At 32.1% G+C, this 12,837-nt stretch overlaps 1 protein-coding gene across 1 annotated transcript in view; it reads right to left on the reverse strand.

Annotated features, from left to right (window-relative positions):
- The window catches only part of LOC129947557 (galactokinase-like), a 79,469-nt gene that overhangs the window by 25,256 nt on the left and 41,376 nt on the right, over nucleotides 1-12,837 (reverse strand). Inside the window, exon 6 of the mRNA XM_056058159.1 lies at nucleotides 12,474-12,655. Coding sequence (XP_055914134.1) covers nucleotides 12,474-12,655 — 182 coding nt within the window. The remainder of the gene's footprint in view (nucleotides 1-12,473; nucleotides 12,656-12,837) is intronic.

Raw genomic sequence — 12,837 nt, forward strand, 5'->3', positions numbered from 1 at the left:
CACCCACTCAATTTTTGTGAGAGCCCTTTCCGCATTTGTATGTATTATTATTTCTGTAATAAAATATATTTTAAGTCGATAAATCTCTACTGGTTCTTGAGATATGCATGACGAAAAAAAATTGAATGTGCACGATAGGCACAGATATTTCTCTAAAACTCTCTTATTTATATTCTATTGATCTATAAAAACGTCAATAAATTTCAAAATGTTCAATTCGACAAATCGGACCGATTACAATAAGAAGGCACAATATTTCGAAACGACATAACATAGATTAAGTACCTTTTCTTAATTTTTTTAAATATTCATAATTATTTTAATTATTCATTTTTCACAGCTTCAACTTGGCTGATGATAATTTCTGAAGTAAAAAACCACAATAAGTTCTTAAATTTTCAACATTTGTTACCAGAACTCGCTCTTAAACAAAAAAAACAAAGCCATTGAAAGGAAAACTATTATGATACGTTTATAGTTTTTGAATACTAATGTTTTGAGATGCCATTGTTTCTATTTCATGTTTTCTTTACATTAATTTTATTTGAAATCATTAACATTCCGCTGAATTTCTTGTCAACATTCTCGTTTAAGTTTATTTCTTCAAAAACCTGTTAAGCCATCGTGGCATGTTATTACAGTCATAGGTTCTCATTTCTAAAAATAAAATAACTTTGAATTTGATGGGGTGAACTGGAGCACCATCCGCATTCCTCCCTCATTTTTCCCTTTAAAGTTTCTGCTATAGGTTTACGAGTTCTATGAATCCAGAACATATACGAACCAAGCTGATGTATGTATGTACATATATTGTATATTATACCCAGAAGCAGCCCGAACAATTTCTATAAACTAGAGCATTCAAGAAATTCTATCCAACTCTTATAATAATTATAACTGTAAAAACAGCATCTTGCAATAATAGTTTGCATATAATAGGTATAAACTTGACGGTATAGCTTTGAGTCGTCGAGACAGCTGCAATAGCATACCTACTATTCAAAAGCGAGAGCTAGTGTATACAAATGTGCAGGATTAGGCCTTGGAGGCGCCCTTTATTATAATTCCCTTAACCTCCTCTTTTTCCATCATACGAGTATATATGCATACCTAACCTATAAATATATATAAAAAACCATGCCAAACCGTATAAACCTAACCTATACCTATCCTAACATTGCCGCTGGTTCTGGTAGTTGGCGCAGTACACTTGAGTAGACCTTTTGAAAGTGTAGATATATGTTAATCGAGCTGTTTTGGAATACAAAATGGATGACGGCAGGATAAATAATTTAGATTTCTGTCTCCAGACTTCGGCTGAGGCTGAAACAGAAGCTAAGTCTAAGTGCGGTGCGTCATCGTCAGTCCTTTCCGTTACCGTCTCCTTGAATCCCCACACGTACATAATACCAAGGTTGGGCATTTAAATGATTCATTAAATTTTTAAGATACAAGGAGTAACTGCAAACGATGGAATAATAATTTTATTATTATAACGCTTGGCATGTAACAACCTAACCTAAGTTCTGGTAATAGTAAACTCCTTCAGAAGATCTTATAAAGTGTATATAAGGATGTTGTACTACGCGCCGTACGGGCTTTTTGGGATATTCTTCGTGGGATGAAGTGAATTTCGTGGAAATATGTATTTGCACCATTATCTGCAGGCGTTAAGAAGTTGCCACACAGATCGTCTTAGAGAGTCTAAAGAGGAAATATGTTCATTTCATTATAGGGTTACGCCATTATTTGTGCTTAGCTCTGGTTATGGACGGGTGTTTGTCTATATGTGTAAATATACTTATATTTTGGATGTATGTTAACTGCTATAAATGTACATAGGTCGGTAAAATACGAAACGTTCATGTCGTCGAAAATTGGCTTGGATGAGATGATGTATTGGTGTGGTTGCTGGAAAGCGTCAAAGAGGTAGATAATTTGACGGCATTCTATTTAAGTGCTTCTTGGATGGAGTTTTCAAGGGGAGGCAAGTGCTAGAAAAGTGGTGTTTTGTAGATAGGTATGTAAGTAGATAATATTGGCACTGTTGATGTATAATACTATAAGCGATTATTATTTCAATTGGAATACAAGTTTAAATAAGATTTTTCAGAGGGATATACTTTTTTTTAAATCATTCCCATTTGTTAAAAAGTTGTACTTCATTGTTATTTGTCATAAGACTATTCCTATTGAGAACTGTCCCCCATGTACTGAATTTCGCTCGAAAAAGAATTGAAATCACTTTTCAATTTCACGTGAAATAAAATTTCATGTTCTTCAATTCGATCGATTTCGAAAACTTCGAAATTGCTTCGAACTGTCACAACCGAAGGATCATCCATTTTTATTTTGTTTCTGAAGTAAATTTTTTGTTGTTTTCAAGATGGATGCAATATTATTGACAATTTTAAGTGAAAAAAGAAAGAGAAATTCGAGAGAAAAATTAAGAACATGAATTTTGAGACAAATATATTGGATTTACTTGACACAATCTTCTTGTGTGAAAATTATGTAGAATTGTTCTGATAAAAAGAGTTAATTCTTGATTTCCTTGAATTGTGGAACACCCAAGTTCACTTTCGAAAAGTGCATTCACATTAAGTGAAATGCAGAACAAGGGCATGTAAGAGTATTTTGGATTTTTAAAAAAATCTTTAAGGTATTTATGAAATTTAATTCAATATTTCTTCAGATTAAAAGTTGCTCAAAGACAATTACCATTCAAATGTTAAAAGTCATAAGAAAATGGCGTAACAATTTAAACGATTTAGTAAAATGTAAAAGTCATTTTTAGCAATTTAATCTAAGCTTTACAGATGATTCATCTAAAGTAAGATGTTAACTTACTATCTCTTAAAAATTTTGCTAAAGTTAAAATCACAGAATAGCTATTTTAGTTTTTAAAAATTTGCTTAATCCATATGACATCTGCACAATTATTATAAATAGGTTCGTTTAAGCGTATTTGTTTTTTTTATTGTCACGAACTGTCACGTTTTAGACATGTTTTGTTTTTTTTTTTTTTTTGTTTTTAATGAAAGGCAATTAACAATTTAATAGATAGCAAAATAAAAAAAAGGTTTGATAATTTGGAGTCTGTTAGTCAATTATTAAATATTTAGCAAATTTCTGACTAGTAAATTGTTAAACCCTAAACAGTAGGTTGTTTAAAATTTGATGCCAATGTGTTTGATATAAAAAAAATTGATACCAAAGATAATATAATGCTGGCCAAAGAGCTTCAAGATGAGAAAAATAACCATCGCGTTTGGTCTGCAAAAACATTTTTTAAATCTATATATATAAAAATCAATGCTACTTTTCGTTGTCATGTTATATTCAACAATGGCTTTACCGATTTGTCTAATTTTGGTCTTAAATTATTCGTGGAAGTACAGAGAAGGTTTGTACGTAGAGAAAATTAAAAAAAAAATCTTGAAAAGGTGTAAAATCAACATCTTTCTATACTCCCATATACAATCAATTTGTACTAATACTTAAAGAAATCCAGATTTGTTGATTAACTTGGAAAAGTACAACGAAGTTGTAATAATAATTGAAGATATGTGTCTAACGATTGTAAATAAAGCATTGGCACAATTGGGAAAGACCGCACTAAATCGTGAGATACATGAATTTTTGATCGTGAATTGCAACGTGAGCAGGAGTTCAATTCTAATGATTTACGTTGATTTGTAGAATCGAATTTAACGAAATAAAATATTCAGCAAAAACATGTGCCGTTTCCAATAATACAGGTGCGCTTTATTTCTTGGATGCACCTGGTGGTACAGGCAAAACTTTCGTTGTATCATTGATTTTAGCGACTATTCGATCGGAACAGAAAATTGAATTGACACTTGCATCTTCGGGAATTGCTGCTACATTATTAAAATGTGGTCGAGAAATTCTGCTATGGCAAAAGTTCTGCTATTAACGTCAATTATTTGATAGGATGAGTGCACAATGGCAAATAAAAAATCAATAGAAGCATTTAATCAAACAATGCAAGATTTACGCGGTAATCAGCAGCTGTTTTGGTCGTGCTCTGATATTGCTGGCCGGGCATTTTCGTCAAACATTGCCTGTCATTCCTCGATCAACTTCTACTGATAATATAAACGCTTGTTTGAAGTTATCAGTTCTTTGGAGATATTTACGAAAAATGACACTGAACTTTAAAATGCCTATTCACCTTCATAATGATGCTTGAGTTATCAAAACAATTGTTAGAAATTGGTCATGAAAAAATACCAATCGACAGTACCAACGGATTGATCACTTTACAGAACAATTTTTGTACAATTACGCAATCTATAGATGAGTTGATAGAATGTGTTTTCCGAATATTCTTCAGAATTAGTGAAATCTTGATTGGTTGAGAGAACGCACCATTTTAGTACCGAAAAACATTCATATCAATGCCATTAATTTTCAAAATCAAGCAAAACTGCCAGGTGTAATCACGGCATATAAATCAATTGACAGTATTATGAATCAAGTTGCGGCAATGAGTTATTCAATTGAATTTTTAAATTCATTACAACCTGCTGGTATACCACCGACCGCATAGCTTGAATCTGAAGCACTTCTCGTTTGTGGTGTCACTTTGGAGGAATCATGTTTTTCACATGGCCAACTTTATGTTGCCTGTTCCAGCTGTTTTAGACTAACCCATTTAGACCCACCATAGTAAGAGTGCCCAATTCTTTTTTATTTTTTAGTTTTTACTCTTTGCTGATAAATATAATATATGCAATATATTATTTGGGTCATTTGGACTTTTAAATAGCTAGCAATTTAAAATATTTTTTTGTTTGAGTAAATGAACTTAATAATCATTTTCGTAAGATATTTCGCTTTAAGCAATTTTTTTTGTAAATTCTTGCTGTAAAAAAAAAAACATCCACTCAATTTATTTTAGTGTCCTTTCTGTATCTTTTTGTATTCTTATCTGTATAGCAACATTTTATGAAATCGAGATCTCTACTGGTTCTTGAGCTATGGACTACAACAAAAAAAAACTGCCTGAATGTACGGACGTACGAATGTACGCATAAATTATATTTATCCGTCGGAAATTAAAAAGGTTACTTCAAAAAAATATATTTTTAAAAGTTAACTTTATTTTATTTTCAACAAATAAAATATTTCAATAGATTTTACATACTTAGTTCTTACATACTACTCTGCAACTACGCGCAAACTCTATTTATATCGTTATCCTGATGAGTGGGTTTTCTTGTCCTCAGGGTTTATGGTAGTGTTGGTTAATTACTTTTTGTATCTTTATCTTATTTTTTATTTGGTTGGTCATAAAATATATTTTATGTATTTTATCTTGTCACCTGTGGTAATCTTTGTTAGGATGTTTGTAGATCATTAGCGATCTTATTTATTTTATTATTTCCTCTTATTTCCTGCTTGAGGTACAGTTGAGTGTTTATAACTCACACACGCACGCACAGACATTTCACTAAAAATCTTTTACTAAAACTCTAGAAACCTTGAGACGAAAAATGTCAAAATTTTCAATTCGACAAATCGGACCGATTACAATAACTTTCTTATTATTTATAAGCTTTTATTTGCCATTATTGATATTTTGTACAATATTTATTTACATTTTTCTGTTTCATTTGAATTAATCATACTAATATTATAAATGCGAATGTAAGTTTGTTTGTTACGCTTTCACGCAAAAACTACTTATCCGATCATCATGAAACTTTCCACATACACTCTTGAAGGTATTAGAAGTAACATAGGATACTGTTATTAAAAAAAATAAAAAAAAATACGAAAAAAAAGAAAATTGTTTGTCAAAATATCGTCAAATTTAGCTACTTCAACGCCATCTAGCATCACAGTAATGAAGTTTCAACCCTGAATATTGTAATACCAACACACTGTATTACCGACGGTGACGACAATATCTAATTCAATAACTAATTCGATTGAATATAGTTTCAACTGTTTCTAATTTTTCTATATTTACCGTACATGTTACGAATGTCTGCGCATTTTTTTGCATCATGTTAGAGGTCCAATTAGCTTTACAGAACTTAAAATTGTCAATGGTCAGGAATGTCAAACCTACCGAGAAGCATGTGAAGCTCGGCGACTGTTAGACAATGACAATCATTGGGATGAAACTATGGAGGAAGCTGTACAATGCCGATTGCCAGATAAAATCAGGGAACTTTACGCTACGCTTTTATCTTCTTGCGGTCTTTATAACCCGTAAAGGCTTTGGAATGAGTACAAAGAATACATGGCTGAAGATATTTTACATCAACTGCAGCAAGTACACACAGACATTACTTTCAATTAAGCTAATTATAATCGAAAACAATGTTTTTACGACTTTTGGAAAAAAATTAGATGATTTTGGAATGTCCAGCCCTCGAAGAGACAATGTGGATAATTTTGATAATGAAAATGCACGAGAGCTAGATTATGATTTCATAGCACTACAACATCAAGTGGCAGAATTAGTCCCTCAATTACTTCCAGAGCAAAATCATGTTTTCCATCAAGTTTTACGTAAAATAGATTCCGGCAGTGGTGGACTCTTCTTTCTTTAGAATTCATAATTATTTATTTTTGTTATGGTGAAATATATTTTAACATTTGTTGTTACATTTCAATAAGCATATATTAAGGTGTTGAAACTTCATTTTCTGTAGTAATTTTTAAAAATTGTTGATCTCAGCCAAGCAATAAAATTTAGTTGTTATATTGACTCATTTCTATTATTATAACCTTACCCTTCATCTCTCATACTTATTTAATTTCTTCACTGCGGGCGAAGCCGCGGGTAAAAAGCTAGTTACTATATAAAATTGACATAATTTTTTTTTTTTAATCAACTTTAATATATGAGCAAAGTTTGAATAAATAGATGGCTGCATGTAAAAATTCTATGATCTGGCATAAGCCTCCCCCAATGTTGCTCAAAGATCTCTATGTTTTGCGTCATTGTACCAACTTTGTCTTTCTTTAAGCAAATCGTCTGCCCTTTTTTTCTTCGTTCGTCCAATTGGCCTTCTGCTTTCTGGTGGTGTCCATTTTGTAATGATTTTTGTCCATCTTTGGTCCTGTATTCTAGATATATGTCCTGCCCAATTCCATTTAAGGAGTTTTGCTCGTTCAACCACGTCCGATAAACCAGTTCTTCGAACTATTTCCCTATTTCTCACTTTTTGGCTAGTTCGTAGGTTAAGTAGTTTTCTTTCCATCTTATTTTGGCATATTCTTATTTTGTCAAGTAAACTTGAAGTCAAGGATATAGTCTGTAACCCATACGTCTTAACAGGTAGAATAGCAGAGTCTAGTATATATTTTCGTGTTTCTTCCCTTAGATTTGTTTGTAATATTTGTTTTATACTCCAAAATTGTTTCCAACTATTGGTAATGCGTCTAGAAACTTCTTTTTTCTCTTGGTTAATGAATGACTTAGTCTGTCCTAGATAAGTATAGTCTTCTAGATATTCTATGTGTTCGTTATACAGCATTATGTGGTTAGTCATTATCTTAGATTTTGACTTATTGATATGAAATCCAACTTTCTTGCATTCATTTGTAAATTCTATGAGCATTATTTTATATTTGTCCGGAAGTTGACGAAATGAGAACTATGTCATCAGCGAATCTAAGGTTGCTCAACTATTGTCCCCAAATATTAATTCCGTATATATTGTCCCAGTTTAGTTTCTTGAATATTTCTTCCAGTACGACAGAGAATAATGGTGGTGACATTGAATCCCCTGTCTTTAACCTCTCTTTATTTTTATTTCTCTTCCTATTCTTTCGGTTTTTATTTTTCAACGTCCTTATAAAGATAGGATGAATTTCTTGGTTTGTCAGCACTGCCCATATTTCGTCATGTTCTACTGAGTCAAATGCTTTACTGAAGTCAATTTATAAAAGTTACAAATGTTTTTCAAATTCGTTAGTTTTTTTGTAATTTGGAGTAACTCTCCGCCATCGATATATTATGATCTTTTATTTGTTTTGTCGATTTGAAAAGTTCTTCGAAAAACTTGGTAGCACACTCATTTACGAGTATATCTCTCTTATTAATAGCGTTGTTATTTTTGTTCTTAATTGATGTTATCCACTCTTTTCGGTTTTCAAGAAATGATTTTGTCTTTTTAATAGATTTTGTGTTGTTTAATAAATCTTTTATCATTGTTTCGTTATCTTTCTATTCTAAGTTAAAAACTGTTGAGTACACAAATTATTATGGTAATTTGTTGGTACGATTGGTCATTTTTATTTTCAGCCAACTTTTCGTGATTTTTGATTTTTTCGTAAATGGTAAGAATTGTAACACTAAGCTCATGTCTGATTTGACAAATAATTAGTTTTATCCTTCCGCCGAACGAATATGGTTGTGTGTACGCTTGACCAACGTTGGAAAATATTGCGTGCGATCATATTTTCAGATGAAACTCATTTTGACCTTAAAGGGTATGTAGACCAGCAATATTGTTGCTTTTGGGGCACAGAAAAACCCTCAAGATACAACCAAATTGAGAAACTTTTTGGTTCAGATTTTTGCCAGAGGCATAATTGGGCCATTTTTCTTCAAAAATGAGCAAGGAGTGTCGTTATCGGGCCATGTACCAACCAGTCCACTTAAAAAAAAACAAGTTATTTGATGGACCCTATTATACAATGTGATATGATACCAAAATAACATAATTTGGGACAAAAATGCAATTTACGGTTTTATTTTACAAATAAAAAAATTTAAATAAATATTTCGCACCCAAAATATTTTTATGAACAAGAAATGATTTTACCTTCAAAATAATTTAATGCAACTAAGAATACATTCCTCTGGTAAAGTTTTTAGAAAAATTGAAGTGACAGTTTTCCTTACAAAATAATAAAAACCTAAAAAACATTACTAAAAGTTTTGACAAAATGAATTTCGACTGAAACATATTTTCAATAATGTATAAAAATAATAAAACCTAAAAAACATTACTAAAAAATGGCAATAAATGAATTTCGACAGAAATATATTTTCAATAATGTATGTAATGTAATATTTTCTCAAATTATAGTTGTTTGCTTCAAACTAATTACATGTTATACAAAATATTATGTTTGGCATTCAGTAAAATTTTTTATAAAAATCCGACGTTTAGTTTTTTCATAATACTTAAGATCTACAAAAAATAGTAAAAATTGAAGTTTGATTCTCGATACCTCGTGAATATTGGCCTCAAAATGATTTTATTCTGTGCTAAATTTTCTTAGCAAAATCTAATCTTTATTTGTTTACAAAAGAAATAAAAAGTTTCAAGAAATGTTTCTAAAACTGTTTCCTACCAATTTTTATTTCGACTGAAAATCTAGTTAACAAGAAGCAAAATTCCACTTACAACTTACTTAACAAAAGACGAAAACCTACAAAACAACAAAAAACTTGTAAGAAATGATTTTCGACTTAAGTATTAAGAGAACAAAGACAAATATTGACTTCAAATAATTTATTTCACACAAAATATTGTTATGAACATTTAATTTAAGTTTTAAGCAAGACAAATCGATAAACGGGATTGGATATTAAAAGTGTGGGTCGCACTCCAGTCTCTTTTTTAATCTTAAAACCAACAAAATCTGCACCGGCACGCAAGACTTTAAATAGGTATCTTAATTTTAAAAATTTTTATAAAAAGAAATCGTAGTTTGTTCCGAAACCTATAGCATTTTGATTTAAGAAATATTAAACAAATAATACATAAGACTTTTGTTAATAGTGTTGTTAAAATTTAATAAGAACATTTTCTCCTCAACTTTAAAATGCATTAGCTGTTTTGTCATCTTATTCGTTTTTTTTGTTTGGTTCTATTCAGAGGAAAAACAGTTTCTAATAAAAGTTTTTAAATTATTCGAATATTTTTCTCACTTCAATGTTCTTGCAATGCATAGTTGCCAAATATCTTAAATTCACGGGCAAACAAATATTTATAATCTTCCTAAATTTTGTGAAATTGAAAATTTGTTTCACACTAAACAAAAACAAATGTTTGAATTTAGTGTAAGCAAACTGTAGGACGCATTTTCACAACAAAAAAAATTAATGTAGTATTTCGTTAGCTCAAATGCCTGACTTGTAGATGCATACCAAAACATATAACAATATTCCCGCAAATGGTAACCTTTAATCTAAGTTTCTTATATTATGAACATTGTTTATTCTAAAAGCATTCCATCGTAGACTTTAACAAGCATATGAATATATGCAGGACAAAGCTACTGAACATAAATATCAAAAGCAAAAAAGAGAAAAATCTGGGGATAAAAATTGACATACACAAAGGCCACTCATAACATAGAGCCTACAGATTCATTTCAGACTTTTCCAAGTCCCTTAATGACACTTGCCCTAATATTTCCTTATTATTCTTCGTTATCATTTTGGGATATATTATGTCTTCTTCGTCGTCTCGTTGTCGTTGTAGTCGCCGCAGACATCGGCGTCGGTTGTATAGTCATCTATCTGGGTATAGGTCCTATCCCCAAAAATGAAATCCTTCCATGTGAAATAAATATACACCATAATGCCAACACCATCTCATAATACAGCCTGCAGCGGCATTCACTCAGTTAGTGTTTCAAACCTCCCTATATACGCTGTTTCATATATTCCAAACCAGCCAAGCGACAGTCTTTTACCAAACTAATTCTAATTCCAGGACGTGACGATAATGAATGAAGAAGGAGCCTTATATAATCCCTTTCCTTAAGGATATACAACATATACATAGCGAGAAAGGTCGAATCCTAGACATCTTCCTCAAAACATGGATACAAACAATATCACAACCAAAACAGCAACAGCAACAAAACAAAAAAAAACACCATCGGAATGTGATTGTAAGGAAAAAATGTGTTCATCGTTCTTCATAATTTGTTAGCCCCAGCTCGACATTTTTGCCTTTTTTGTACTGCGAACTTCTTGTGGGCACAGCGGAAGCCAACAAAAGGACATTTCATCCTTTTAAACGACTGAGGTATCACATCGACAAGTTTATTAAGAGCATCTCGTCGTACAAACCTCGGAAATTACATTCCGTTTGGTAGCCGCGGGTGAATTAAACATAAAACAGGCATCAGGCTAAGGTTGGTGAGATGGGCAGGGGTGGACGTGTGGTTCGATGCGATGCGGTGCTGTGCGGCGTCCGTTCAGCAATCAGTTGTATATCTCCCTCATGTCCGTGTCCGTGTCCGGGTAGGGGTTATAAAAAGAAAAGAAATACCTGTCATCAGATGAAAGCTTTAACCCAATTTCCCTTTAAATTGTCCCTTTTCATCATCGTCTTCATTCGGTTTCGGTGGGTGGGTGGCAGGATGGGTGTTGCAGTGAGTGACCGGGGCATAATAATTATTAATGGAAGCTTATTTTTATGGAGGCATCTGGTAAATTTTAATAAATACCTAAGGGTACGACCATCTGAGACGCGTTGATGTGTACCATCGGAATTCTACCTATACAGACTTTTGGTTGTGGATTTTCGTTCCGCCCTTCGAACCATTTACGTTGGATGTGGAAGTGGCCGAAGGATTTGTTTACCTTCCGAGAATGGCTTGGCTATGCTGCCGTACTGTGCTGTGCTATGTGGTACGGTTATATTATTTTGTTTATTTAAATTGGAAAAAGATTTTGGGGAATTCGTAAGATGCTTATCATACTGCGGCTGAGGCGAGAAATCACATCCAATTAATATATTTTGAATATTTTTCTGTAACAACAGTGTACACAAAAATTATAAGCTTTGCTCTGGAGAAATGATTGAATTAAATTAATAGGATTTACAACTTAGAGTAGTGAATTCGAGATTGTTGAGATATTAAAAGAAAAAAAGATAAATCCCTGTACCTAAGAAATCTCTACTCCTTTTCGTCTTACCTTGGTGTGTATGTATATGCAGAAAGAAAAGAAAATAGGAAATGTTATACAACAACAACACAAAAAACCTAATTAAAAACTCAAAACAAGGACGTGTCAAAGCAATTAAAATCAATCAAAAAACTATTTCTTTAGACACTTTGGAATGCAATTTATAGTTAAAACCGAACATCAGGTTTTTAGAATCTCAGCACACCATCAAACAAGCAAAATCAATTTTCCACTCACTTTCACTTGACTTCTTTTTAATTTGTCCCCAAACTATATTCTATGTATGTATGTGTATGTGGAGTGTCCTGATGGTCTGATGGGTCTTAGACCTAGAGTACTGTTTCTGGTGTTCTGGTTTGTGTGCTTCGGGGTTGGTCTCTTCTATAACTCTCTTTATACCTGGATTTTCATTAAAACCCAACGAAGCTTTCTCAGAAAGGGTGCACCTCGAGCACACAAAGCTTAACATATATATATCTACACAATCAACATATATATAGATGGAGATACCTTAACCTATAGAGAATCTTAAGTACCAAACATTAATTACCTGACAAGTTGCCTTCTGTTGCATCTCTATAACTCTTGAGATCCATTAACCGGAGTGCCTCTGTGCATTGTTTTCGCCTCGTTGGATATTCACTGTCGGATAACTCATGCCGCACATTTGAATTGCAAATTAAAACCACCAGATCCTTGGCTAAAAAGGGAATTTGGAAAGTTTCCAGAGACCTAAAGAATGGAATAGAGAGTTTGTATGGGAGAATAAAAAGTACATATATAAAGAATAAAAGAAAAATTCCAGGTAAATTATTTACATATTTTTTTCCAGGCAAACATTAAAAAAGATTCAGGATAAAAATCACACTAAAAAAATTTAAAGATAAGTTTAAGAATGTAGGAAAAAAAAAACA

The sequence above is a fragment of the Eupeodes corollae genome, chromosome 2 (genome assembly GCF_945859685.1).
Source record: "Eupeodes corollae chromosome 2, idEupCoro1.1, whole genome shotgun sequence".
NCBI lineage: Eukaryota > Metazoa > Arthropoda > Insecta > Diptera > Syrphidae > Eupeodes > Eupeodes corollae.